The 27,687-nt window shown below is 41.5% G+C and overlaps 1 protein-coding gene across 1 annotated transcript in view; it reads right to left on the bottom strand.

Moving 5' to 3' along the window:
* The window catches only part of p2rx3b (purinergic receptor P2X, ligand-gated ion channel, 3b), a 52,887-nt gene extending 30,562 nt beyond the window's left edge, over positions 1-22,325 (bottom strand). The window contains exons 1-5 of the mRNA XM_038274596.1: positions 21,923-22,325; positions 13,458-13,593; positions 13,310-13,381; positions 2,529-2,595; positions 2,125-2,218 (exon numbers count right to left, since the gene is read on the bottom strand). Coding sequence (XP_038130524.1) covers positions 2,125-2,218; positions 2,529-2,595; positions 13,310-13,381; positions 13,458-13,593; positions 21,923-22,044 — 491 coding nt within the window. The 5' untranslated portion in view covers positions 22,045-22,325. The remainder of the gene's footprint in view (positions 1-2,124; positions 2,219-2,528; positions 2,596-13,309; positions 13,382-13,457; positions 13,594-21,922) is intronic.
* Between the last annotated feature and the right edge of the window lie 5,362 nt (positions 22,326-27,687).

Consider the following 27,687-nt stretch of genomic DNA (forward strand, 5'->3'; position numbering starts at 1 on the left):
CCAGCATTTCACCGTTAGTTTCCCTCATTTAAATTGAGCATCATCTTCTCCTGCCTATTACGTCAGGGTGAGGCCAGTGGCGATCTCCGACAGTAGAGGGAGGGTACACCCAAGACAGGCTGCCAAGATCATGACATTTTGACCGTTTTGTGCTTTCGGAGTTACCAAAAACATTATTTTTTCTAAGATTTTTCAACTTGTACCTTTGTTCCAATTTTAACCAAGTTTAGGGAGGTATTCCCACTGACTTCTATTTCCATTTTAGATATGACTAACCTATCCCTTATACGGGGATACATACCGCAGCCTTTAACACTAGAGATCCCAAGGTCAACAATGACCCTAACGATTCCCTTTCATAGGACAGTTTCGGGTATTGCAGGACACAACAACCTCGACGACTTCCCATTCCTAAGGGTTGACCTTTCAGTTCAATTTGCATGTTTTCTAAGCTAAGGCTTGGAACTCAACAATAATTCTGACATTTTGAATTGAAAAAACTTACTAGATGGGAAGAGAAAAGCCTTCAAACTTGGAAAAACAAAGTCCAGCGGTTTGATTTTAACTTTTTTGGAATTAATATGACCTGGTTGACTGAGAATCTTCACCAGCATATCCCAAGGCAGCCATCTGAGATTCTGAAGGGAAATAACTTTTTATCTTATGTTGGTCATGTTAACTGACTTTTTCTGTTTCTATATTTCTATATTTCATGTTATTTTTTTTTTAATAAAATAAAAACTTAAAAAATAAATATGGTTTATTTCACCTCAATATCCAATGGCCGTCATTTTGACGGCTCCATTATCTGCATTGTAAATTGTTCCTGCAGTTCAATGATGTTCGGTACCATTGACTAGCAACCAAAATTTTATCAAGAAAACTCTGGAACTGTTGGTTTTCAGAAGAAATCTAACGGCGGAACAGGCTTTAGAAATGCTTGAAAATACTGATGATAGGATTCGGTTGAAGATTGAGAGACTGATGATGATAAACTAGTTGGAAGGGTGCAGCTCAGATTCTGAAAATGAGTTCGAGGACGATGAACCACCCGCAGAAAAATTATCACTTATCAGTGACCCCTCAGAAAATAGGAAAACTTTAGTTAAAGGTTGGATAGCACTGCCCACACTTCAGCCGGTACACTTAAAAGCCAAACCAGAGCCCCCTGTCGACTATAATCACACACAGGTTGGTGTGGAGGTCTTGGATCAGATGATTAGAAAGTATTCTGTAAAAGCTCCACCGTGATGGTGGCTTGTTGCTGTCTCTTACAATTTCCTGGATATAGCAGCTATAAACGCATTGGTTTTGTTCAGGAGCTGTTTAAACGGCAGAGATTTTATCATTGAACTGGTAAAACTGTTGCGTGCCGACCAGATGCTCTCCAGAGAACAGCAGGTTTCCAAACCCCTTTGTCGACGGGAAAAACAGTGCCAGGTGCTTCAGCGCTGCACAAAACAACTTCTAATATATGATGTTTGTCAGAAATGTGACACGTCATCTCAAAGCACTTTCCAGTTCACCAGATCATCCAGTCAGATTGATTCAAAGTTTCTAACTAAGGAAAACCAGGTAATTGCATCGACTCATTGACTCTTCAGCAATCCCTCACTCTAAGCATGCTTGTAGCGACAGTGGAGAGGAAAAACTCCCTTTGAACAAGAAGAAACCTCCAGCAGAACCAGGCTCAGTGTGAGCGGCCATCTGCCGAGGCCCACTGGGGTTCAAGGAGACAGAAGCAGAGATAGAAAAAGAAGCATAGATACAAAAATCAACTGCAAAAGGCGGCTCCGTCCAGGAAACACACAGCCAGGCAGACGAGCTCCGAGCCAGCTCCAGTTATTCACAGTCAGAGAAACAGGACTACACTGAAAAACAGGCAGATCTCAAACATCGATAAACAAAGATGTTAGTGGCAGCAGCACAGCTGATGTTTCTCTCCAGGATGGAGTCCCAGCCAGTTTGATATATATCAGCGGCTATTTAAAAAAAACTTTCTGGGTGCTCTCTATAGTTTGAATTCTCAAAGCTTTACCACTTAATAAAACAGAAAAAAGGGAGTCTCTCTAATCATTGATCGATAGATCGGTAAAAAGATATCAGAGTAAAGTATTATCTTACATTTTTATGGTGTCGATCTCTGCAGGACACCACCCTTTAATCTCACACATTTTGGTGTTGTTTTTGAAAGGAACACATTTCCCAGTGAGAATTCCTGAGCATGGATGAAAAATGAGAAAGTTTCAAAACAAGAAAGCAGTGGACCCCAGGCCTCCAGATCTTCTTCCGTGCAACTAGATACATCCCTGCTCTAACAAACCTGTATCAAATGAGTGGCTCATTAAGGGGCCTTTACCAAACCTGAAGGCATGCAGAGGAGATAAGTAATCATTTGATTGGGCTGTTTGATCAGGGATTTACCTAAAAGTTGCAGGCTAGTAGAGCTTTATCCTTGGAGGTGGAGACCATTGTTGTAAATATATCATTAAATGGTATAACAGAAGTTTTGACTTGAAAAGTGTTACCATATCCTCCAGGTTTGTTACGAAATTTACTGCAGTCGCTGTCTTTGGTGCAGTTGTATTTCTCTGTCTAAATGGCAAAAAAAAAAGATTTAAACAGCTCATTTTACACCTGGAAAAAATACCTGTATATTTTGCCAATTCAGCTGGAGGGACTTTACATAGAAAATTCAAACAGCTCATCCAGTCAGACTGGTACAAAATTTTCTATCACAGGATAACCAGCTGATTGCATTGTTTCACTAACTTCATCATCAAAGTCTTTGCACTGGCCCCAAGGTTACATCGGTATTTCTCTGAATGTGTGTATTTGTTACATTTCTTCTCTCTGTAATACAGCATTTTGGTTTGTATAATAAACAATTGAAGTGAATTTAAGAACTCCCTGTAGGAATTCAGAATTCTGCAAAAAGTACACATCAGTAATAAAAACTGGCATGAGCGTTTTATTTAAAACACATGCAGGTTAACTACTCTCCAGGTCCATTTCTAAAATTATGACTGCTGCCATAATGTTCTTCTTGATATTTGTATGTTAAACTTTACTGAGCATGATTTGGGGGTAAAATCGTATACAACAGACATGGAAAGGAAGGTGAGAAACAAAGGGGGGATAAGAACTAAGGGAAAAGAGAGAGATAGAGACAGGACAGAGTGCATATAAGGTAGAAAATAAATCAAAGCAACCTAAATAGAAAAAAAGATATACAGTAATTCCTAGAAGTCTGCTTCCATACATGTATGGATGAGACGATTAGAAAATAGAGGCAACAAAAAGAAGACAACAGACAACCAAAGTAAACTTCAAAACATAAAGCTTCTAGAGCAGCAGGTATCCTTTAGATATCCATATGTGTGAAAGGCAAAACCTATGGTGAAACACTATATCATTCAGGGTGGTATATATCTGTAGCTGCAGCTTAGTATGTAGTATTAGTGTGTATCTGTGAAAACCTGGAAGTAAACTTTATACATGAGCATGCTTATGTATAAAGGATTCACAAACCTTCTTCAGAAGGAATATATGCTTAATAGCAGGTGTGGGCGGCCCCAGACTCTTCCTGCAGGACTCAGGACAGAAAAAGAGGTGATAGGGGCCCCATTACCCAGAGGCACCCCAGATTACTGGGACACAGGCAGGGCAGACATAGTGATGGCCACACCTACTAGAGAAGGACAGACAAGAGCACCTGGAGCCTGACCCCCGAAGGGCAAAACCCAAAAGGGGCCCACTCCCTGAGGGTCCCTAAACCCGGAGGCCATAGTGCCAAAGACCTACAGGGCTACAGCTGCCCAAGGCAGATCTGGATGGCAGGCCCACAGTCCGAGGACTTGGGGTGCACAACCCCTAAGTGGGCACCCCACAGGGCAGCATCAAAGATGAAACTGTGCCTCCTGAAGTACCCAACTCCACACCTAGAGAACGCACCAGCAGACACAGGGCCTTCACTGGCAGGAAAAGCAGGATCTCGTTGACTTTTGTTCCCTGTTTTAGGAATATTTCTTTAATAAACATTTTCTAACATTCTACAGCATAAAATAAGTAATAAAAGCTGCTATGATTCATACAAATATTGTATTGGGTCACGATTGGTATCAACTGTTGTGATCCAAATACTGCTGGACCATATGATTACTGTTCTGAGCAAGCCAATCATGGTGATGCCATTTAAGGAAGACCCGAGCGTACCCAATGGCTGCAGTGCTAAATTGACAATGATGCAAACAGACAAAAATTCTCAGCTGGTTCTCCTACAGTCATGGCTTTAGACAAACCAGCTGCTGGAGAACTGTGATGAATGCAAGCCAACCCTCCAACATCATCCTCCTTTAAAACCAGGCAGCGCTGTCCAGAAAGGTCTCTTTGCTCATGGCCGAAAGCTTGAACAGGAGAGCATACCTTCACGTGAAGTCTTTCAACGTGGCTGCATTTGTTGGTGAGCCCTTTCCTGCAATTCAGAAGCTCTGATTGTAGTGCACATCAGGATTCCTGCCTTCTCCTGAAGCGGATGAGAAAACTGAAGTTTTCTGAAATGGTAAAACCCCTGCTGTGAGGACCCAGCACCGCAGTGAACCACATTACCAACGCATCATCACTGAGCTCCTGACTTGCTATAAGTTAGCAAACCGATTAAACCGAGAGCTGTAGAAGCACACCCCCCAGAGCACTGAGTCCAGCACCGGGAGACCCAAAGCCCCAGGCGCCCAAAGGGACCCCAAGAGCGAAGGCAACAAGGAGGGGCCAGCCCCGGGAATCAGACCCCCACCAAGGGAGGAGGAGAGACAACCCCCACGAAGCCCCCCAGCCACCGCCATGCCGGCGCCCCGGGGAGCCGCGGAGGCGAGTCTGCGGGCTCCGCCGGCAGCCGGCCACCCTGAAGTAGGGCCGGGCAAAGAACACCGCCCCCCCCACGGCACTGACCAAAATGCCCCGGCCCCACAGAGCGCCGAAACACGCCCCGCCCCCTGGCACCAAGCCCCGGCGACAGGCCGCAACACCCAACGTCACCACACCACCCCCGAAAAACACACAGGCAGCCGCGCCCACCGACGGGGCCAACGCGCATCTGCCGCGAACCGGCCGCGAGCGCCGCGGAACCCCCCCAAAATGCCCCCCAGGCCAAAAGCGCGGCCCCGCCCTACCAAGACAGACGCCAACAGTGTGCAACACAACACACCGCGCACGTTCTGTGACCCAAGAGCAGAAAAGCCGCCCGGTGCCCGACCGCCAGAAGAGCAGACCGTAGCCAGCGCAACCACCCCCCCCCCCCCCCCCCCACCCCCCCAGCAGCCCACGGCCAGCACAGAGCCAAAGCGGAGCGAACCACGCCGCTCCCCCACCGGACGAAGCAAGAGCAGCACAGCCGCGTCTGCCGCCCGCACAAGCCCCCAACATGCTGCCGAAGCACCTCCGCCGCCCCGGCCCCCCGACACGCGCCGGCTGGAGCCACTCCACCGCCACACCCGCCGTGATTGGCGGGACCAAAGCAGCTCCACCATGCCTCCAAGCGGGAAAACCCACCCGAAGACCCAATCAGCGCAGCCAGCCCATCCACACCAGCCTCCCAACAACAACCCCGCCGGAGCCGCCCAGTGTAGAAATGTTTCTAAATAAAAAAAAAATAATATGTATATATATATATATATATATATATATATATATATATATATACATATAAAAAAAAATAAAAAATAAAAAATTCCCCTAAGCAAGAGGAGAAATGCAAGCGGAAAAACCAGAGCCCAAAACAAAACCCAAGACCTGCACCTCACCATGCCGTGCAGCTCCCCTCCCCCCCGAACCGGTACCACAAGACCAGCATCGGAAAAAGCACCACCCAGGAACCGGCATCGAAGCGAAGGCACTGACACCGACAATCCCAGAACAACACCCGGCCCCACCCCGAAGTGAATCCAGTCCCGGGCCCCAGGGGCGCCCAACCCCCAGACAGGAGCCCCAGCAAGGCCCCGGCCGGCCGGGGCAGCGGAGAGGCCGCCAGGAATAAGCCGGCAGCTACCCGGGCATCCACCCCCAGACCCCGAGTCCCACCTGTGCACCGGCGAGCACCGACGCCAGCCAGCGGAGGGAGAGCAGGACGGGGTGAATGGGCTCCGCAGTTAGCGGAGACTTGAGATGTATTTGGAAGGGGGTGCAGAGAGAAAAAAAAAACACACTCACAATCTCACCCCCACTCGCACCACAGGAAAAAAATAAAATAAAATAATAATAAAATAAAGTAAATTACTAAATAAATAATAAAAATAAATAAATAAATAAAACAAAAACACGGACACACATTCACACATAACACGCACATCCAATAATACCAGGACCAAAGACCCGGCGGCACCAGTGGTTGGTCCCGGGACTATCGGATGACCCAATAAGTGAACCTAAAATCCGGATGGGGTGGAGGGGAGCGGCGACACCGCCACAACAACCCATCTCATTCCTGCTTCGAGCCCGGCCACCCACCCTGCACACGGACCGGACCACCCCCAGCAAGAACCCCCCCCCGCGCGGGATGGGTGGGCCCCGGTCCACCCATCCCGCGCAGGCCACCCATCCCGCGCAGGCCACCCAACCAGAACCGTCCCCCCCAAAGAAAAAGAAAAAAAACACCGGTAGGCCACCAAGGCCCTGCAGCCGGCCCCAGCCAAAACCACGGACCAGGTGGCTCACTCTTCCTCCTGGCCCCAGACTCCGGGAAGCAGCAGGAGAACAGGGGTGTGAGAAGACCCCGAACCTCCCTGCGCCCACTCAGATGTGGTGTTGATGCGTGTTGCTCTCAGATGTAATTAAAACTGGGAGTACCAAGAGGGGGTGTCCGGCACAGTCCACCCCCCCTCCGGGGGATAGGCGGTGCCAGCGCACCCCCCCTTCGAAAACCCTGAACCCTCAATGTATAGATGCGAGAGGGGATGGAGGAGGCCGACCGTGGTGAGGCCCATAAAATAAGCGGTGTTAATATTTATTAATTATTTTTTTTATCAGGACCTGTCATTAAAATCCCAGATCAAAGAGGTTTTTAGAATTTCCTTCTATCATCTGAGGAATATCTCAAAAATTAGAAATCTCCTGTCCAGGGGAGATGCTGAGAAACTAGTCCATGCATTTGTTACTTCAAGGCTGGACTATTGCAATTCTTTACTATCAGGAAGTCCACAAACTGTAGTTAAAAGCCTTCAGCTGATCTAAAATGCTGCAGCCAGAGTTCTGATGAAAATGAAAAAGAGAGATCATATCTCGCCTATCCTGGCTTCTCTTCATCGGCTTCCTGTTAAATCCAGAATAGAATTTAAAATCCTCCTTCTCACATATAAAGCCTTAAATGGCCAAGCTCCATCTGATATCAGAGATCTGATTGTTCCTTATGTTCCTAACAGAGCACTTTGCTCTCAATCTGCAGGTTAACTAGTGGTTCCTTGACAGTGTTGTCTCTAAGTCACTGTTAGTGCTACTTGGTCCCAATATAATTTCTCATTGGGAACCTACTAGCATTATATTGCTAACTGGTTAAAAAAATGCTTCTGAGAAAATGGCCACAGTCAAACTTGCTTGCAAACCTTCCGCCACAACAATCGCGGCCTCTTGATAAACGACCAATCACGATTACTTTATTCACTCGTGTAAAGTAATTCACTACTTGGGAGAATTTAGATATGCAACGTCTGGAACAGCCGTTTCTCACGAATTTAAGGCTATGCTAAAAACTTTCCTTTTTGATAAAGCTTATAGTTAGAGTGGCTCAGGTTATCATGAGCTATATCTATAGTTATGCTGCTATAGGCTTAGACTGCTGGAGGACATAGGGACCACTTTTTCATCATTCTACTTCATTCTATCTCTATTCTCCCACTCTGCAGAATCCGTTAGTTCAATCTCTAACGTTCTGCTCTCTCTGCTTTTTCTCATAGTAGCTTCATCTGGTCTGTTCCTGTTTGGCTGTGACTCCATCCTGGAGAGAAATATCAGCTGTGCTGCTGCCATTAACACCTTTGTTTCTAGATGTTGGAGCTTGGCCTGTTTTTCAGTGTAGTCCTGTTTCTCTGACTGTGACTAACTGGATGTGCTCTCTTCATCCTCTGACATGGAAGCTGGCTTGGAGCTCATCTGCCTGGCTGTGTGTTTCCTGGACAGGGCCGCCTTTTACTGTTGCCTTTTTCTATCTCTGCTTCTGTCTCCTTGAACCCCAGTCGGCCTCAGCAGATGGCCGCTCACACTGAGCCTGGTTCTGCTGGAGGTTTCTTCCTGTTAAAAGGTAGTTTTCCTCTCCACTGTCGCTACAAGCATGCTCGGTGTGAGGGATTGCTGAAGAGTCAAGGAGTTAACGCAATCAACTGGTTTTCCTTAATACTTTTAATCAATCTGACTGGATGATCTGGTGAACTGTAAAGTGCCTTGAGATGACATGTTTTGTAAATTGGCGCTATAGAAATAAACTGAATTGAAGGTTTTGCTAGGATATTTAAAAAATTGTTAAAGAAAATATTTGGTACATTTTACTGTAATGCCAATACAGTGTTTCCATGGTAATGGAAAATCCTCTAAAATAATTAAACACATGGTTACAGAAATGTTGCCCGAAGGTTTTGGAATTTGGACACAAACCGATTCTGGGAGAATATCATCAAAATTGAACCTCACAAAAATATAAAAATTTAATGCTTTCAGGTAGTTTAAGGCAGATTGAATCCTGTGTGTCTTTAAAGCACATTTCTTTCACGTTTTAGTGAGGAAAAAGTGAGTAGGAATCAGGCAAATATGCTTCCAGGACAGATCAGTCACAAACCAGTTCCAATATGGTGAAACAAGAATAGATGTCACCTCCCTATGAAGGAGGGATCCGATCGACTACAATTCTGGAGTCAAAATTGAAGGTTAAACCCATCATAAAAATGACAAAATTAGAAAAAATGCTGAGGAGAAAAGTTATGCTTAGAGATAAATCACCAAGACAAAAAAGCCAGGTGGTGAAAACTGGTGAGCTTAAAAGGAAGTTTCTGTACATCAAAATTACAAACCAAGATAAAGTGTACAGCCCCAAATTTAGAAAAATATAAGGGCATAGGTGTCAAAAATATTAATGTTTATTACTCAAGTGGAAGTATAAATCCTGCTTAAAAACACCTCATAGGTAAATAGGACAATCTTTTATTTCCAGTTGGACCATCTAAATCAGTGGTCCTTCTAAATGTTAATCATTCGGGTGATATGTTTATATGATCTGTGGTTTAGCTATGCTTTCAGACAGTCATTGAAGCTCACCTTTCTCACCAAAGGTCTTTGAAAATGTTTGAGGGTCGTAAGAGAAAAAGTGTCTACAGTGTGTATGAGAAGAAAAGAAAGGCCTCAGAAGAGGCAGATATATCCCAGAATGCTTTGTGCGGAGAGCTCTCCGTACAAATCATTCTATTTCTTATGAACATATTCCCAATCATTATGTTTGGTCAGGTTATTTGTTATTTGTAGAAATTAATAAAAATCTTGTGTGTGTTGTCCTAAAGTATTTTTCATATTGGGTAAATTTAAATCCCCATTTTCTTTCTGGCTTTGTTCACAGAATCAAACTAATGATACATACCAAGCTGTAGCTACAGATATATACCATCCTGAATAATACAGTGTAATCATCATAGGTTTTTCCTTCCACACACATGGATATCTAAGGGATACCCGCTGCCCTGAAAGATTTTAGATTTTTCATTTGGTTGTCTGTTGTCTTCTTTTTGCTGAAATGTTCTGTAAAGGTTATATCCCCTGTTATGTCTGTCATGTCTCTGTTATGTTCTCTGTTTTATGTTCCTGTCATCTCATAAAGGTGTGTGAGCAGACTTCTAAGAAGTACCATGTCTTCTGTGTCGTCTATTTTTGCTGTTTTGTTTTATTTTGTCTCTTTTCCTGCACTCTTTCCTGTCTCTATCTTTTCTCTCTCCCCTTAGTTTTATACCATCTTTTTTCTCACCTTCCTTTCCATCTCAATCTCCATTGTATACATTTTTATATAAAGTTTAATATAGAAATATCAGGAGGAACCTTATGACAACAGTCATAATGGTCTGCTGGTGAAAGCAAAAGTGTTGGGCTATCGTCTGGCTCTGGGACATCTATACCCAAAGCTATATTGACAAAATAGGACAGAAAAATAACAAACTCTGGGAGGAGATGGGAAAAAAGGTTAACATGAGCATGCAGAAACAGATTTATACAAGAGTAGGAGAGAACAGGCACAAAGAAAGCAAGCCACTAGAGCAGAAAAGGAGCATGTGCTCATGCTTGTGATTATTGAGGGACTCATTTTATCAAATCTGCTCAGATAAAACTTTCAAAATGCATGTGGAGAAAAGTTTACATGGTGGTGTTTTAAATAAAGTAATGAGTAATTTTTATGTGCAGTGGCTCTTTGGCAGAATTCTGACTTCATGCTCTAATGTTACTTAATAGTTGTACTAGTTATAGTTACAAGTTACCCCCCTGAAAAGAAGGTTAGTGACTCAGTTAGTGCTTAGTGAAAGTAACTAGTTATTGGCCAAGGTGACTATGTAGTTACACAGTGAGTCTGGTTTTGCTGAAGTTCCTTGTTTTGAAAAGGGAGTTTTTCACCTTTTGCTTCATGCATTCTCCGTGTGAAGGTTGGCGCTGTGGACCCAACAGACAGATGCAAGTGTATTTCGTTGGTTCAAGTGTCATGAACTTGGCTTTGATGGCTAGCCTAATAGCTCATTTCATTCACCTGCCTAACTCTGCCTAGTTTCCAACTCTGTTTATCTAATCCACCTGCTGCTGCTTCTATTTATACTGCTCAGTCCCAGCCATCATGATTATTGATGCTATTGCTCTTGTTCATTTTCTCATTCTAAGGGGCCAGTGGAGAGAGGGTTTTTTTAGTGTAGGAGTGTTTCTGATTTCCTGATCCTGTTCTGCCTCTCAACCACTGAGCTTGCTCTGTTACTGTCTTGGCTTAGTGGAGAGAACTTTTTGTTAGCGTCCCGTAGTGCTCCTGATATCCCAACCTGGTCTCTGACCTTCTGCCTCCGAGCCACTGAGCCTGTTCCCATCTGAACATTCTGCCTGAACCATCTGTGGACTCCTGGAACCCTGAACTAGCCTGTTCCTATTCTCATCGGTATCCCTGTCCAGGCTCCGGACTCTTGGACCTCTGAGCCTTTCTGTTCTGATCTGTTTCCCTGATCTGGCTCGGATGCCTGCTCGTTCTCTGGGGCAGGGCCGGCGATTGCTATAGGCGAGCTAGGCAATTGCCTAGGGCGACAAATGTGTTGGGGGCGCCCTCTATAGTGTCGCCCTTAGGCTTACTTCCCATTAATCATAGAATTAGAAAAAAAAGCGAATTAAACCGGTTATGAAGCGTCCGTCAGTTTGACTTAACCTTACGTATATATAAATAGCAAAATATGAACAAATAAATATACCACTGTTTTTTTATTTATTTTTTCACATTTAAGAGAAAATCGGAAAAGATTCTGATCACTTTTCAAGCGCCCTCCATCCCGGAAGTCGTGACGTCAATCACTGCAGCATGTACACCAATATTTTGGAATGAAATTGTAAGCAAACAGATATTAAAAGTAAAACTAGTGAAGTCTGGCAGTTAACTCTGCTCACGAATCGAGGATGGCTGAACGGAAAAGACTCCTCCTCCTCCTCCAGCTGCTGCCGCAGTCGGCCCGTCTTCATCATCCACTCAGAGTACCACTGGTAAGCGCGCACACAGACTTTGTAGCTTGTCCGGTCAGTTAAAAATATTAATTGTGAAATCCGTCTTGTAATCGGAAGCATACAAGCTAGTTAGCTTGAAAAGTAAATAAAGTTTCAGACGTGCTGCGTGATGATGTGTTCAGATTGGCTCAGTAAAATGACAATTAGGTTATCATGATGCGTTCAAGTGTAACGTAAAGAAAACGGGAAATTTTGTTTTTGGCGAGAAACATGAGTAATACAGTTGTATATTGCTCTATATATAATTAAACTACTGATGCCAACATTTATTAAAAATTACATTTAATTTAAAATACAATTATTTATTTGTTAAATATTTTCCTAATCACTAAAAACATGATGAAAAGTGACAGTAGACAATACATTAACCAACAATTATGAAAATATATTCTAGTTAGTTTTATGTCATTTCAAAGTGGCCTATTACATTAGCCATGTTTATTGAAGGCTAGAAACGTTTTTGTTATGCTCACTTATTAAGCAATAGAAGCAATACCAATTCTGTTAAAAAAATTTTGTTGCATCGTCTTTCCACCAAATAACAGAAAAGTATCGATAGTGGTATCGATAAAGACTCGGATCGATAAGGAGTATCGATAAAGGTATCGATATCAATAAATATTAACGATCCCCATCCCTAATGTTGACATAATTTTTTTCTCAGTATATATGCAGCAGAATTATGTGCTATATTATTAGCTTGAGAATGGGTAGAAGATACTAATATAAATAAAATATTTTGTAGTGATTATCTGCATTGAGTATTCAAAGGGGATGTACAAATAATGATCAAAATATATGAAGTTATGGCTGTTCATCATAGAATATGTGAACAAAAAAAAAACAACAACTTCAAACTTTTAATTTTGTAATGGTATTCATAAAAGCACTTTTGTTTGTAGAGGGTTAATCCTTTCTTTAATCACTAATCAATGTCAGAAATCAGGGTAAATATACCTGATATATTTTATTTAGAGGAAAACTCAATCTCAATCTCGCCTAGGGCAACCAAAGGGCTAGAACCGGCCCTGCTCTGGGGCTTTAGATTCTGGTACACTCTGGGTGGCGCCCGTTGCATCTGTTTGGCAGCCCACCGGCTGAATCCTACCTCATTCTATGGAGATGGACTGAGCTGTTAAACCTGTTAAGGGACTCGGATGGATAATCATCCACTGTCAGGTTATCATGGTCATTTACCTGTGTTTTTCTCCAACAGAGTTTCCAGTCAAGACGCTCTAGCTGCTGATACAGTGGATTCACAGCCAGGCCTGTTTTTAATAAACATTTTGAGTTATCCCCCGGTCTGTCTCGCCTTGAATACTGGGTCCCTCTGTCCTGTATCATGATACTAAGCTCATACAGGGGAGGCATGTCCTGCAAGTCAATAGCTCAATGCAATCAGCTGGGGTTCCTCGATATAAAACTTTTCACCAATCTGAGGGAGTTGATTGAGTTGTCTCTGTAAAGTGCTTTGAGATGCATTGTGAATAAACTGAACTGAATATCAGAGCAACAGATCTGTCATGGATAGTGAATAACATCTGACCTCAGGACAGTATCCTTGCACTTGGTTTTCTGTTGTTATCATTTTGGTGATGATGCAAAAGACAGAACCTCCCTGCAGAAACATGGATAGTGTGGTTCATCATTTCCAGGCATCTGTCTGCTAGTTTCTTAAAACCACTGACCCATACCTGTGTAGGAGTGACGTAATCTGCAACATCCATGACTCTATTATTGTAGTTTCCAAAGCCTTTGACCTTGGTCATAACCGAGGACTCTATAGCCGTGTCTCTCACCTGGTAGGCCTTTTCCCAAAGGAACACCCATCTGAAACACACAAAAAAAGGCATACAAACATGAAAACATACTATTATTTCAAAGCCTAAACCAAGTAAAGTTTAAACTAAATTAAAAATGAAATGTGAAATCAGATATTTCTTTTTTGCAGTTACTGCCAACATTCCTACAGTTTCGCAGCCTTAGACTGCCAGAGAGAGGTACCAGCCCCACCCTGATGGAATAAAGGGAAGAGGATGGATGGATGGGTTGTTTACTGTTTAAAGCACAGAATTTGCTTTGTAAGAATGCAGCTAGTTCCCTGGTGTAAATTGCACAGACTGACACTTGGTGTTTCCACAATACTTCTCTGCAGCTTCTCTACTGGGTAAACTCATTACCCCATCCAGACAGTGTCTAGCCAACGACCAAGAAACGGTAAGAAAAAATCCCAAAGGAGAAAATCATGGTGATCTAATAGAAAGGAACCTAACTGAAGAAAATATATATTTTAGATAAGAAATGTTTTTGGAGATATAAGAAATAAATATTAAGTCAAGCTAATCAATTTCAAAGGGGCCTGCCATACACATGTTCCTTTTTGATGTTTGACTGGAGTGTCAGGTCACGTTTGGTTTCTTTCATTTCTACAGATTTTATAAGAAGTACACAAACTAGATGCTGATTGTCATGCTTAGAGCATCATCTTCTCTTATGAATGTCTAACTGGGACCTGTATTTACTTTGAAAGGGTTTGTATTTTAAGTCCTAATCAACAGGTGGTAAATGTATGCCTATGTAGCCAAATATATGTCTTTTGTCTGTGGATTTATTCTTCACTGTCTTAAAGATATACGAAGGCGTAGAGTTCAGTCCACCCTTTTTTATCTGACATACATTGTATAATAACACTCAGCAAAATACATTCAACACAGCAAAAAAATATCCACCGCAACAAGAAGTATAACTGACACTGACAGCTTTTAAAATATTAACCTTTATATTTTAACAAATGAACAGCTGTGTTAGGAAGCCAGTTAGTGTGGGTTGTTTTTTGTGTTTGTCTCTCCCTCCACCACCAGGTGGTGCCCTGTCCTCGTTGGCCCTCCTGCACACCTGCAGCTCGTTGGTTCATCACTGAAGAATATTTGAGCCGTTGACTGCCACTACCTCAACGCCAGAGTGTTTGCCAGTTTTGGGTACTCTAGCCAAGCTGAGATTAGCTGAGTCTAACCTAAGCCTTTGTCTCTCTGAGATTAACACTGTTTTTGTCTTTGCCTTTGGCAGGATACCTTCCTGCAAACTGGATGTTTGGCCTTCTCCCCCTGGAAGGATCTTTTGTTTTCACACTGAGTAGGGGAAAAACCTCCACACGACCCATTCAAGTTCCGTCAGAATTCCAAGTGGCAGTCCGCTCAAATAACTCCTCAGGGTCCAACCCAAACCAACCTGTCCGCCCTCCGACGAGTTGCCCTTCCTCTGGATAAACCCACACTTTCTGGATTTCAAGGATAAGACTGAAACCCCCTCCAACGTGAGTCCCGCTTCCTCTATATTCTAGAACTCAATCCAGTTTCCTACGGCCACTGAACTAACCGCTGTGAACTTCCCTTCTCACTTCTAGTTCCGGTTCATCAGAGTTCCAGATTCAACTTCCTTTGATTCTCTTCAATAAACCTGTTTAACTTGACCTTGGTTCTCTGAGTGGTTGTCTGCATGTGAGTCAGATCACTTAAAAGCATCATGACAAGCTGGGCTGTAGGCAGGGGTGTAACCATCATCTTAAAAGTGAGAGGACAATTTTATTTTGAGTGATTCCTCGGTTCTAGCATTCAGTTTCACCTTTCCTGTAAAATATCTGAGAAAGCCAAATACCTGACTGATTTCTCTCTGCAATAGATATTCAAGGGAATTTATATTAAACTTAAATGTAAAGACCCTACATCATTCTAACTGCTACCCTGGTCTATCTCCTCCCTGACTGTGATCTATTATAGCAATAAACATAAAAGTCTTCTTCCACATCTGGATGAGATGACAGGAACAGGAAACAGCAATGAGAAGACAGCAAATAACCAAAGTAAACATCAGAAAAAGCTTCCAGAGCAGCGAGTATCCCTTAGATAGGAAAATGTGTTTAATAGCAATTTTAGGCGGCCCCAGACTCACCCTACAGGGCCTTGGACAAAAAAAGAGGTGATACAGGCCCCATTATCCAGAAGCAGCCCAGATAACTGGGGCACAAGGAGGGCAGATATAGGGAGGGCTTCACGATCCAGAGAAAGGTTGATGAGAACATCCGGAGCCTGATCTGGGTTAAACCCCAAAGGGTCCCATTTCCTGATGGGCGCTGAGCTCAGAGGCCATATTGCTGAGGTCCCATGGGGCAGTGAGCCCATTGGCACGGGACTAGACGTCACAATATGGAGGCGAGCAGCAGTGTAGTCCAGGACCAGCCCTAAACACCACCCCATATCCACAGAATTTAAAGAGATTTGTGTTTATTCCAAACATAAACCAACAACTAGCAAGTCATGTCACAGAGATAGCAACTTTTAAAAATCTCTCTTAACTAGTTTAACAATGTCTCATCCAGTATAGTCACATTTAGGTCTGAAATGAAATTTTAAGGTTAGGTGAGGAGGTGTCTAAAATACTCAGCATTTTGTTATAAAGCCACAAAACCAGGTTCCTTGACAGTTATTTCTCACTGAGGCTTGGCAGGTAATCGCGGTCAAAGGAGGTCCGCGGTCAGTGCCGGGTGATCAGAAATTCAGAGAATCCAAAACAGAATCCAGGAACAAAGTCAGGGCACAGAAACAGGTCAGGGATCCAGGGGGCACAAAGACCCAGGTCCAACAGGGGCTAGGCAGGCTCCAATACCAGGAGGCAAAAACAGGTCAGGATCAGGTAAAGACACAGAGAAAGATGCTGGATGCTTACTAACCAAGGCTTTTCAGGCAATCTGGCACTGCCAACTAGTCAGAGGCCTGCTTAAGAAGGCTGGCAAAACAGGTGAGAGAAATCAGTGGTAATAAAGCTGAGCAGCAGCAGCACAGGAGGGCCAGATGAACAGTCAGAGCACAAGTGGGAGGGGAATGAAATCACAAACACTAGCAGACATCCTAAGTCTCCCGGAAGTCCTGATATAGATAGTTGTTCACGGATGCCCGCGAGTCGGATAAATTATCCCGATTTTAGACTCTGCGAGGTGCACCATGTGTGGATTAGAACTACTTCGATTGCACAGATACAACAAGAGAGGGCAGGTTATGGGGAGGTTGTGAAACCTGTGCAGCGTTTTTGTCCAAAGCGATGCTCTGATCAACCAGCGTTCCAGGCGGCTGGTTGTCAGAGAGCTGATTGGATCAGTCCGATAAGTTTCTCTGGTTACTCTCTGGCAGTCACCTAGTTACCACTCAAAGCTGTGCATCCTGGGAAACGGCAGAGGTTTAATCCTTGATTAAAAAATGAAAATATAGGACTAATTTTCTAGTGAAGGGGAGGAACAGTGGCGGATCTAGACCAAATGTACCAGGGGGCCAGGAGGGGGCCAGCGTGTTTTCATGGGGGCACAGAAAAGCATGAAATAAAAAAACAGGGCAAGAGATTCAAATATATTAAGGGAGCTGCTTGAAATTACATTTCTTTACAATTAAGTTAAATAAAAATTATATTTCTTATGAGGTCAATATACATTTATAATTTAGGAATTTTACATATTTTTGACTTAATTTAAGTTAAGTTAACTAATGTTTTCTATAAAATTTGAATTAGAACTCAGTGAGTTTAAGGCAGCTTGAAACTTCGCCCAAAAGCATATCTACTCAAGCAAGCAGAGTCAAATTGAACCTGGTCAAAGGCTTGCTCCACATCAAAGAGACGACACTTATCCGAGTCTGTGGGAATGGAATAAACAATGCTATGCAGTCTTCCAACATTAAAACAAAGAGCTGACCTTTAATGAAACCTGTTTGGTCTTTGGAAATAACTGATGGTAGAAAAGTTTCAAACCTATGGGAGAGAATTTAGGCTGATATTTTGTAAAAGAGAAATAGGTCTGTATGAGGTGCATTTCTTTGGAATTTCTTTCATCCCTTTTTCTGCAACAAGTATGATTCAAGCTTCATAAAAGGACTCGGGTAGAGAGCCTTGTTCAAAGCAATCAGTAAGGATTATCTGGACCTGGGAACTTGCCAGATTGCATTGAGGTTATGCAAGGGAAACTTCTGCCTGGGTTTTTAGTGCATCTGGTCTATTTCTAAGTTGTGATGGGAATATAAAAACTATGGGAATATAAAATTCAGCAAGGAAATCAACAAATCAACAGCCCTAGAGCCCTTAAGCAAAGTTGCTAACAGTTTATCACGTTGGTCGTTGTGCACGTAAAATTAGGATTCGTCATGTAAGAGCAAACGTTCAGCTGAATATGTTGCCAGTAAGTCCAGCTTTGATATTAGTTAAACTCTTTTTTTTTTTTTACATTCTGGGCACTGTTCAAGAGCATATTTCACATTAATTTCTTTGTGTTATTTCACTTGATTATTCTGTTCATTGTTGCCCTGTTTCTTATTTTGTTTTTTTGCTGAGTGGGCAATAATATGTCCTCTGATGTAGGCCTTAAAGGCATCCAATTCTACACGGATGGTAGTCCCTTGGGAGGAGCTAGCATCAAAATAAAAAGATATCTACTCCTGAATAAACCTTAAAAAGTTTTTATCCAACAGCAAGGTTGAATTGAAACACCATGGTCTAGTCCCAGGAGTTACATGAATGAACATGGAACTGGTCTGTGGCAAACATTTAGTATCCGTGATAAAATAATCAGTGCTTGATTAGGTTTTATGTACATGTGAGAAATATAAATACTTGCTCTTGTCAGGATTTAGAGTTCGCCATACATCACACAGTCCATACTATACTAAAAACTGCCCTCCACAGTTGCAGCACCTTTCTTCATCTTCTTTCTTGCACTCCTCAATTCTGGGTTCTTCTGCGCATTTTGAACACCTTTGCTTTCCTCGACAAACTGCTGCCAGGCGTCTGTAGCAGCCTAACTGGTAAACATTTGAAGCCTATTTTGACTCTTTCTGGTAGAACTGACTATCAGCAGTGACGTGCTTGCCACCGTTTTCCCTGGTATGTTTTTATAAAGTTTCTTTGCCTTGTCAGCCTTGCCTCCAAAAATGTTATTCTTTAATCAGTCTAAATCCTTGATAATTGGTATTCCTGCTATGACTAATGTCACTGTTTTATTCTCTCCTACGACTTTTATCTCTTTAACCTGTCTTTTTCCTAGATGTTAAACATCCAATGCTTTGTTGTTTTGCTCTTCATTATTGTTTACCTGAATTTAAGTATTATTTTTATCTCTTCTCTGACAACCTTCCTTCCCACAATTCTTTTTTCATCTGAACTAGTTTCTTCTAATTCTCCTTTATTTCCTTGAATCTAAAACCACTTTAAGTTTGGCTTTTTTGCCAGAGCCTCAAACCATTTGAGACAGTTCTCCAGCCTTCCTCATCCTCATCTACCTTGCTTGCTATTTTGTTCCATCCACCAACGCGTCAGCCAAAAAACGTTTTTCACAAACGACTGCCAGTGCGTATATCTCTCTCCTTGTTCTGACCTTTTGCCCCCACCCCAGTGCGTCTCAAATACGAAACAAAATACGAACACACATTTTGGATTGACTAATCTATCTTCAAGTATTGGGAAACATCCCAATCTGGCAACAATGCACGTAAGACAAGAAAGGTTAGCATTTAGATGCAAAACATTCAAACATAAATTCGTCACATTTAAGAGGAACATCATAGTTTGGTTTAAAGAAAGCATTTCAGTTTCATTATAATTTATAGTTTGTTGCAAGGATTTTACAGTTTGAAGAAATAGAAAATTCTTGCCAACCGTCACAAGGATGTGAATGACAAGGAAGGGCTATATAATCTGCATGCATCATTTAGGTGGTTAATACTGGATTACTTCTAGAGCTCCTTGAGTTATTTACTGTTACAGGTAGGAGCTTCAGCCGGGGAGGAAGTGTTGGGGCCGGTATGATTTACTGTAAAGAGGGCCGGCCCTCGCACACTGACATTAGGGATCACACATTACCAGTCCGAGCCTGACTGAGGGGTAGATACTGTCTCAACTATTGCCTAAGATGTTATTATAGCGACGGGCAGTGTTGTGCATGAATGTGATCAATGAACGGCGTTCACTGAATACGTTCATAATTTTAGTGAACAGTGTGCGGATCAGTTTTGAAGTAATGGACGTGAAGAGAGCGACGTTCAATCTGAGAAGTTGAACGCTCGCGTTGGCGTTCAATTGATAACGACATTTTTCATTGATAATGTCAGGTTTTACAGCACTTATTGCGCAGAGAGCCTGACAGAGCAGAATGTCTACTGCTAGTTCTAGTGTGCTCCATTCAGACTCAAAACTCACGTTTTAGTGCAAACTCTGTTCACCCGGACTTAACAAACAAGCCCTTACGTCAGCCACATCCACTTGAGATTTTAGGCCACACATGGAGCTATGTTGGGAAATATCTGCTACTGAAGTCATTTTGGATCCAGATCTTTTCAGCAGAACCTGAATGTTCCAGAATGTTTCTAAAGTTCTGTGTCATTTGGCTAAATAAAGGCTTCCCTTTACATCCAGTAAACCTTGACTGCATCCAGGATTTTCCATTTTATATACATATATATATATATATATATATATATATATATATTATCATCACACATTTAAAGGGTGAAATATGAGGTTCTATTGTGGAGGATTGTGGCTTACAAATGAACTAGTACATTTGTAGGTTTGTGAACTTGTTCATGTTTGGAAAAAAGTGAACTGTGAACATTAGCTAGTTCATTTTATTTCATTCATTTTTGCAGAGGATGAGGAGAGCCCACCTGCAACACATTAGAACTGTAAATTTACAGTCATATGTTTATATTACTGTATTATATATTTGTTTATTTTTTTATTTTATTATAATTTTTTTTTACTATTTTTCAAGGCTGCAGAAATGTCTTTTTATTTTGCACTTGTGTAAACAAAATGACAAATACAATCTGTCTAAATCTAAGTCATGTTAACTTTAAACTGGAATACTATTGCTGGCAGGCTACATGAACGCAGCTGTCTGTGAGGTAAATTTAATAAAAAGGTTAGATTTTACCTGAGCAGTTCATCCTGTCTACGCTCGTCGAATACCAAGCTAGAAGTCCCCAGAAAAAACGATGTTTAAGAGAAAATATTTTCACTGTGATTGCAAAAAAATTTATTTTAGAGGGAAAATATATTTATATATCAATATATTTTATGTTATAAAAATACTTTTACACCCTGGAAATAATTTTCAAACATCTTTTCTTTATTCTATGAAAAAATATTGTCTCTTAAAAAACTTTCACTTCAATCTCAAATCAGTTTTTGTAATTAGTTTGAGATTTTTTTTTTCTCCCCTTTATTATTTTAATTTAAAAAATATATTTTCTCCGTTCAGATGGCTTTTTTTCTTGAATTTAATAAAAACACAAAAGTAACTCTATAATGGTGAGTTAAAAGACAGTTCGGAAATCTAAATTATTGCATATTAATAACAGGTTCAAGTTTAAAAAAAAAAAGGGGAGAGGGGATAAATAGAGTGTGAGGAACATGTAACACGCAAACCCGCTTCGGTTAGGCCCATGGCCGTATGAACTTGGTGTAGCTGATTTAATGTAATCTGTCTTTATGGTCCATATCAGATTTCTACAAATGTCTGCTGTAAATACTGTATTTGGTGTATTTTATTTGATCTAAGTATTCCCAAGGTCATCATTTACTTATTTTTACTCTCAGAGTCCGGGCCCCCCTCTTAGCGGAGTGGGGGGGCTCCACACTATGCTATGCACTTGCACTGTCACTTGTGCTGCTGAGTTAGAAAGACATGTGGGTAGACAGTCAGTCAGAGCAGCAGCAGCCGCCAGGCAGTGGAGCGGCTATAGGAAATGAAGTACCTGCAGCAGCAACATTGTTTGTAAATTTGAAACATGTTATTAACAGCTCACATTGTAGGGAAAAATAGGAGGAAAATGTTACTGAAAGCACAGCCAAACGGTTTGGAAGAAATTCAAATCTGGGAGCAATTTAAGTGGGGCTACCTTTCAATAGGGATGAAAAGTAAGAATTATTTTGCCAGTCTCATAAACCCAAACCAGGTAAAAAAAACTAACGAATCTTAGATGTTTGATCTTTGCCTTTACCTTAAGAGAGACGCATCAAAACATGGTAAACAGATTTAGTTCATAATGTGTGTCTAATATAGATAAAATTTGAATCATTAAACTGAATATCTGAGAGTTTCAAGAATGACCACATGCAAACTTACCCAACAAAGTAGGAAATAATGATTAGTTGAACAATCCGGTTGATGATGCCAATAGTCCAGCTTTTTACAACCACTGACTTAGTTGTTTCATAAGTGAAGAAGTTCGTTATACATGACCACATCTTTGCAGTGTGTAGATGAAGGATGTCTCACTAATGTAGTATCAGTTCACAAAACACAGTAATTCTTATTGTAGCGTGAACATTTAAATCGCTCTTCAGTCCCAATGGGGGAAAAAGGAAACAAGCTCTGTCAAAAACATACACAGGGTGTTTCTGATCTTCACAAAGATGATCCGTCCAAAATTCCAAAGTCTCAGTGACTGCAGGCTTCCATGGAAGGAGATTCAATGAAGAGCCCTGTGCTTCTCTGCTTCCTTTGCTGTGATTTAGTCTTCTTTCCTCCTTCTGTCAGCTTCAAATTGGCTTCAGATAACGCCCCTCCTCTCTCTGCTTGGTGCTCTTTGGTTTCACATCTCTCTGGATCTCTAACCTCCTGCACCATGTTGGCAGCCAGCTGGCCAGAATAATCCTCTGCCTCTGGACTCAGGCTGTGATCATCCACTTCAATTACATTTTTTTCAATTCAGTTTCTTTATATAGCGCCAATTCACAACATATGTCATCTCAAGGCACTTTACATTTCAACCAGATCATACAGTCAAATTGATACAAAGTTTTCTATCTAGGGAAAACCAGTTGATTGCATCGACTCATTGACTCTTCAGCAATCCCTCACACTAAGCATGCTTGTAGCGACAGTGGAGAGGAAAAACTCCCCTTTAGCAGGAATAAACCTCCAGCAGAACCAGGCTCAGTGTGGGCGGCCATCTGCTGAGGCCGACTGGGGTTCAAGGAGACAGAAACAGAGACACAAAAAGCGGCTGGAAAAAGCGCCCCGTCCAGGAAATACACAGCCAGGCAGACGAGCTCTGAGCCAGCTCCCATGTCAGAGGATGAAGAGAGCACATCCAGTTAGTCAGTGGCGCAAAAACTGGGTATGCAGCGCATGCAGTGCATAGGGGCGCTGCACTGGAGGGGGCGTCAATAACCCCTCTAATAAAACGATCAATAACAGAGAGACAGCATTGATTATGCGCCCCTCTGATGCACCCCCACTGATTATGCGCCCCCTTCACCTCCCCTCCTGTCGCTCTCCCTTCCCACACAGGTGGCTTGAGCACGCGCCCCTGAGAGGCGCACTCAGGCGTGTTTTTTTTTTTTTTGGGGATGGAGCGCCAGAAAAAAAAAACTATCCGGGGCGCAAAACAGAAAAAGAAAAAGGGAGAAGGATAAAGTTGTTGGCGGGATGAAACAAAGCCTTTCAATGCGGTTGAAAGACAGTAGGCAAGTTCTGTCAGTGTATCAACAACAGGACAGGAGGGTTGTAAATATTCAGGTTAGATAAAGCTAGTCTGATACGGAGTCGTCCCATATTTGGCTGTTAAATGTTGCGTCCCCTATTGAAGCGATAAGGAATGCGATTTGTTCCGTATTTCTAGGAATATCTGATACATACGCCTGTAACAAACACATATCCATACACTAAGTGTAATAATGACCGAAATAAAACTTGTGAAATATTAACACAGGAAAGCTAAAATGTCGTGGCCAGTGCCCAGCTATGGTCCAACGCTTAGCCCTCTAGGCTGCGATTTATTCACTCATATGTATATTTCTTATTATTGATTTTTTTAATTAAAGATGAGTTGTACAAGTTTATGTGAGTATCAGACACATTAATCCAGTGTCATTATAGCCCTTAGACTGGGTGACCCATGTTACCAAACCTTTTTGGCAGGGGCAAGGGCGTAGGAATATGTTTACAATTGGGGGGGGACACATGTCGGAAATCTGAGATTCGTAAATATTCAACAGAAACATATCTTAAGTACGCTACTTTAAAAAAAGGCTATTTAATCTTTTACTTTATTCCTTTATAAATGTGTCTTGCAAAAATAATGCATTTAAAATTTACATAATGCATTTGTTCATAAGATGTGAGCATATCACCAAACAAAATGACTGGAGTCTTTTATTAAGCAAACGGAGATGTCTTTCAAGGGCTTCAGCCCTTGGCATATTTAGTGTCCGCATACGCACTAGAAAATCAAATATTTCAGTTGGATTAAAAACAATTCAGTAGGCCACAGAAGTGCAAAGTTTGATATGTTTTATTTTGTCAAACTTGCAATAATGGTCAAAAATGAATTTATATAGATTGACTGACAGAGGGAGCTGACAGTGTGGTGAAGAATTATGGACAGGGCGCTTTGAAGCATCTGGTTCAAAAACGCATTCTAAATCTTTGGTAGAAATCCATCCATCCTTCCATTTTCTGTACACCCTGTCCCTTAGTGGGGTCAGGAGGTGCTGGTGCGCCAGTCTGTCCCGACCTTTGGTAGAAATGGCGTCTTTAATTCCAATTTGCAGTACAGAACAGAGAAAACTACAGAGTTGTCAATGTTGTGTTAATCTGTTTATAGTCTAAAAAGAGGAGCCAGCAGTTTATTTGAGGAAATAAAGGTGCAGAAGTTAATTAGTTGGTTAATTAGTGGTTGTGCAGCAGTTCGCTGCTAAGAATTAAAATTAATTCTCCCTGTGGTTTTAACTAACGATCAGGAGCGCGGCAGGTATAACATCTGTCCATTTCGGGGAATCAAAACCACACAAAAAATAAAAAATCCCAGACCGGGCTAATTTCAACACAAGTTGTGTAAGGTGACTGTTACTCACACTGACGTTTCTCTTTTTTAAAAATCTGAGTAAGTCCTACTGCTGTTTAAGCCTTTTAGTTGGTGGTGGCAATGTACTGAAATGAGATATATAAAAAAAATAACATTTTGGCTAGCGTGGCAAACATCTAGAGAAAGTTAGCAGTTAAATATTGGATGAGTGATCAGCCCAAGACTACGGAAGAGGATTAGGGCCACTGAAAAAAGTTAAGTGATTATTAAATTTTATTTCAGTTTAATACAGGAAAAAAGTCAGAATTCTGACTTTTTTCTCAGAATTCTGACTTTTTTTCACAGAATTCTGACTTTAATCTCATAATTCTGACTTCTTTCTCAGAATTCTGACTTTAATCTCAGAATTTTGGATCTTAATGTAGATGGGCACCATGAAGGTAGAGATGTGGAGCATTCAGCTTCACTGACAAAGATGTGAGTTGTTTGAGAGGGCCAGTGACATATTGGTGAAAAATTACAGAATTAGGCAACTTTTGATGTGCCCGAGGGGTCCCCCTTATAAATGGAGGAGCAGAAGGTCATTAAAACAAGAGAGCTAGTCTCTAAAACAGACATGGCTATGGCTTGATGCTAACATGTTTGTTTTTAAACATACTTTTGTTATATTACATTTGTGTTGTGTTTTCCAAATAGTGTAGAAAATGAATGGTGGGTTTATAATGTTTACCTTTTATGAGCAGGACAGGAAGCAGAGAAGTGTAGCATTACCTCCAACTAGTTAAACTCATAATTATGAAGTTATTCAACAAATTCCTCAAGTAAAAAAGTGCAACTTTTATTTTTTATTTATTTATTTTTTACCAGATTTGTTGATTAATTTCAAAATTATGTATTCCTTCCAAATTTCCAAATCTGAAGAATTTTTTAAACCAATATCTACATTATTTAACATTTAGTTTGTTTTAGCAGTACTTCCTGTTATATTTCTTTATACGTATATTTTACATTTTCTTGCACAGCAAGCTCAGCAGATTTGAAATTGTGTGCTAGTGTACAAGTAGTAAATCTTTACTCTAAACATATATTCTGGTTATTTTTTTAGTTAGACCTTCTTGTTTTTATATATCTGTATAGTACCCCCCCCCCCCCCCAAAAAAAAACAAAAAACAAAACACTGTAAATTGATTAGAAATATTAATCATCTGTCAGATTTCTGAGAAAAAAGTCAGAATTCTGAGATTAAAGTCAGAATTTTGAGATTAAAGTCAGAATTCTGAGATTAAAGTCAGAATTCTGAGAAAAAAGTCAGAAGAAAAAAGTCAAAATTCTGAGATTAAAGTCAGAATTCTGAGAAAAGTCAGAATTCTTACTTTTTTACCCATGTTAAACTAAAAAAAAATTTAAAAATCAGTTAACTTTTTTTTTTTTCCAGTGGCCCTAATCCTCTTTCGTACAAGACTAAGATGACTAAACCAAAAAGATTCAGTTTCTATATATGAAAGTGAACTGACAACAAAGACGTTTTAAATAGGCAGCATCCCGACAGACCATTTTACCTCTTTCACAAGTTTCTGACTTCTGTATCGCTGTTTCCCTCTGAGTGCTCAAACACTCTCACTCAGCAGTTCAGAGAGGGGAGGGGGAGTACAGTGACGTAACGCTATGCTGCGCCTTCAAAATAAAAGCACGCTAGTTAAAAAATGTCAAAATCTAATATTTTGCGGTACAATTTTTTGGGGGGGACATATCCACCTGGCTTTTATATTGGGGGGGACATGTCCCCCCCGTCCCCCCCGCTTCCTACGCCGCTGGGCAGGGGGACACTTGAGTTTAAATGTTTTATTCAGTATCACTACAGTGGTGTTGTGATGTATCTGATAAGTCCGATCAGATGCAGTGTCCAGTCAGTAACTGTTATCCAACAAGAAGATCATTCAAATTTAATTAATTTTTATTGTATTTTGACTGCTTTATTTTTTAACCCTGCTTAACATAAAATTAATTTAATTCAGCTGTGAGGATGGAGAGAAAGAAGAGAAGATGACAGAGGAAGAATCAGGACAGACAAGGGAAAGCAACCGGTTGGTCTAATATTAGGTGGAAGTGAGGGAACAGCTACTTAATCCCAATTGATAATGTTTAAACATTATTTTTAAAAACTGTATTAAGATCTTTAATTTTTACAACTAATTTATGATGCTTTTTGACCATATGACTTAGTGGAGAACGCCATAGACAAGGGGTGAAGTAGACAGACATGAGGTCAGTGATAGAAGAGACAAGTGAGCACATCAGGTAGGAATAAATACATTAGGGAGGCAGCAAAACCTATATACCATAATGGTTTGAATTTCTGATGATCTCTCATTGTGTTCTTTTTTGGGAAAATTGGGAGAATGTGGAACAGAAAGGTGCAGATGAGGGATTGGAGCATAGAGGTTCAGATGATGAAGAAGAGGGAGAGGAGCATAGAGGTTCAGATGATGAAGAAGAGGGAGAGGAGCATAGAGGTTCAGATGATGAAGAAGAGGGAGAGGAGCATAGAGGTTCAGATGATGAAGAAGAGGGAGAGGAGCATAGAGGTTCAGATGATGAAGAAGAGGGAGAGGAGCATAGAGGTTCAGATGATGAAGAAGAGGGAGAGGAGCAGAGAGGTTCAGATGATGAAGAAGAGGGAGAGGAGCATAGAGGTTCAGATGATGAAGAAGAGGGAGAGGAGCATAGAGGTTCAGATGATGAAGAAGAGGGAGAGGAGCATAGAGGTTCAGATGATGAAGAAGAGGGAGAGGAGCATAGAGGTTCAGATGATGAAGAAGAGGGAGAGGAGCAGAGAGGTTCAGATGATGAAGAAGAGGGAGAGGAGCAGAGAGGTTCAGATGATGAAGAAGAGGGAGAGGAGCAGAGAGGTTCAGATGATGAAGAAGAGGGAGAGGAGCAGAGAGGTTCAGATGATGAAGAAGAGGGAGAGGAGCATAGAGGTTCAGATGATGAAGAAGAGGGAGAGGAGCATAGAGGTTCAGATGATGAAGAAGAGGGAGAGGAGCATAGAGGTTCAGATGATGAAGAAGAGGGAGAG

The sequence above is a fragment of the Cyprinodon tularosa genome, unplaced genomic scaffold (genome assembly GCF_016077235.1).
Source record: "Cyprinodon tularosa strain WSP-4 unplaced genomic scaffold, ASM1607723v1 ctg920, whole genome shotgun sequence".
In the NCBI taxonomy this organism is placed as follows: domain Eukaryota; kingdom Metazoa; phylum Chordata; class Actinopteri; order Cyprinodontiformes; family Cyprinodontidae; genus Cyprinodon; species Cyprinodon tularosa.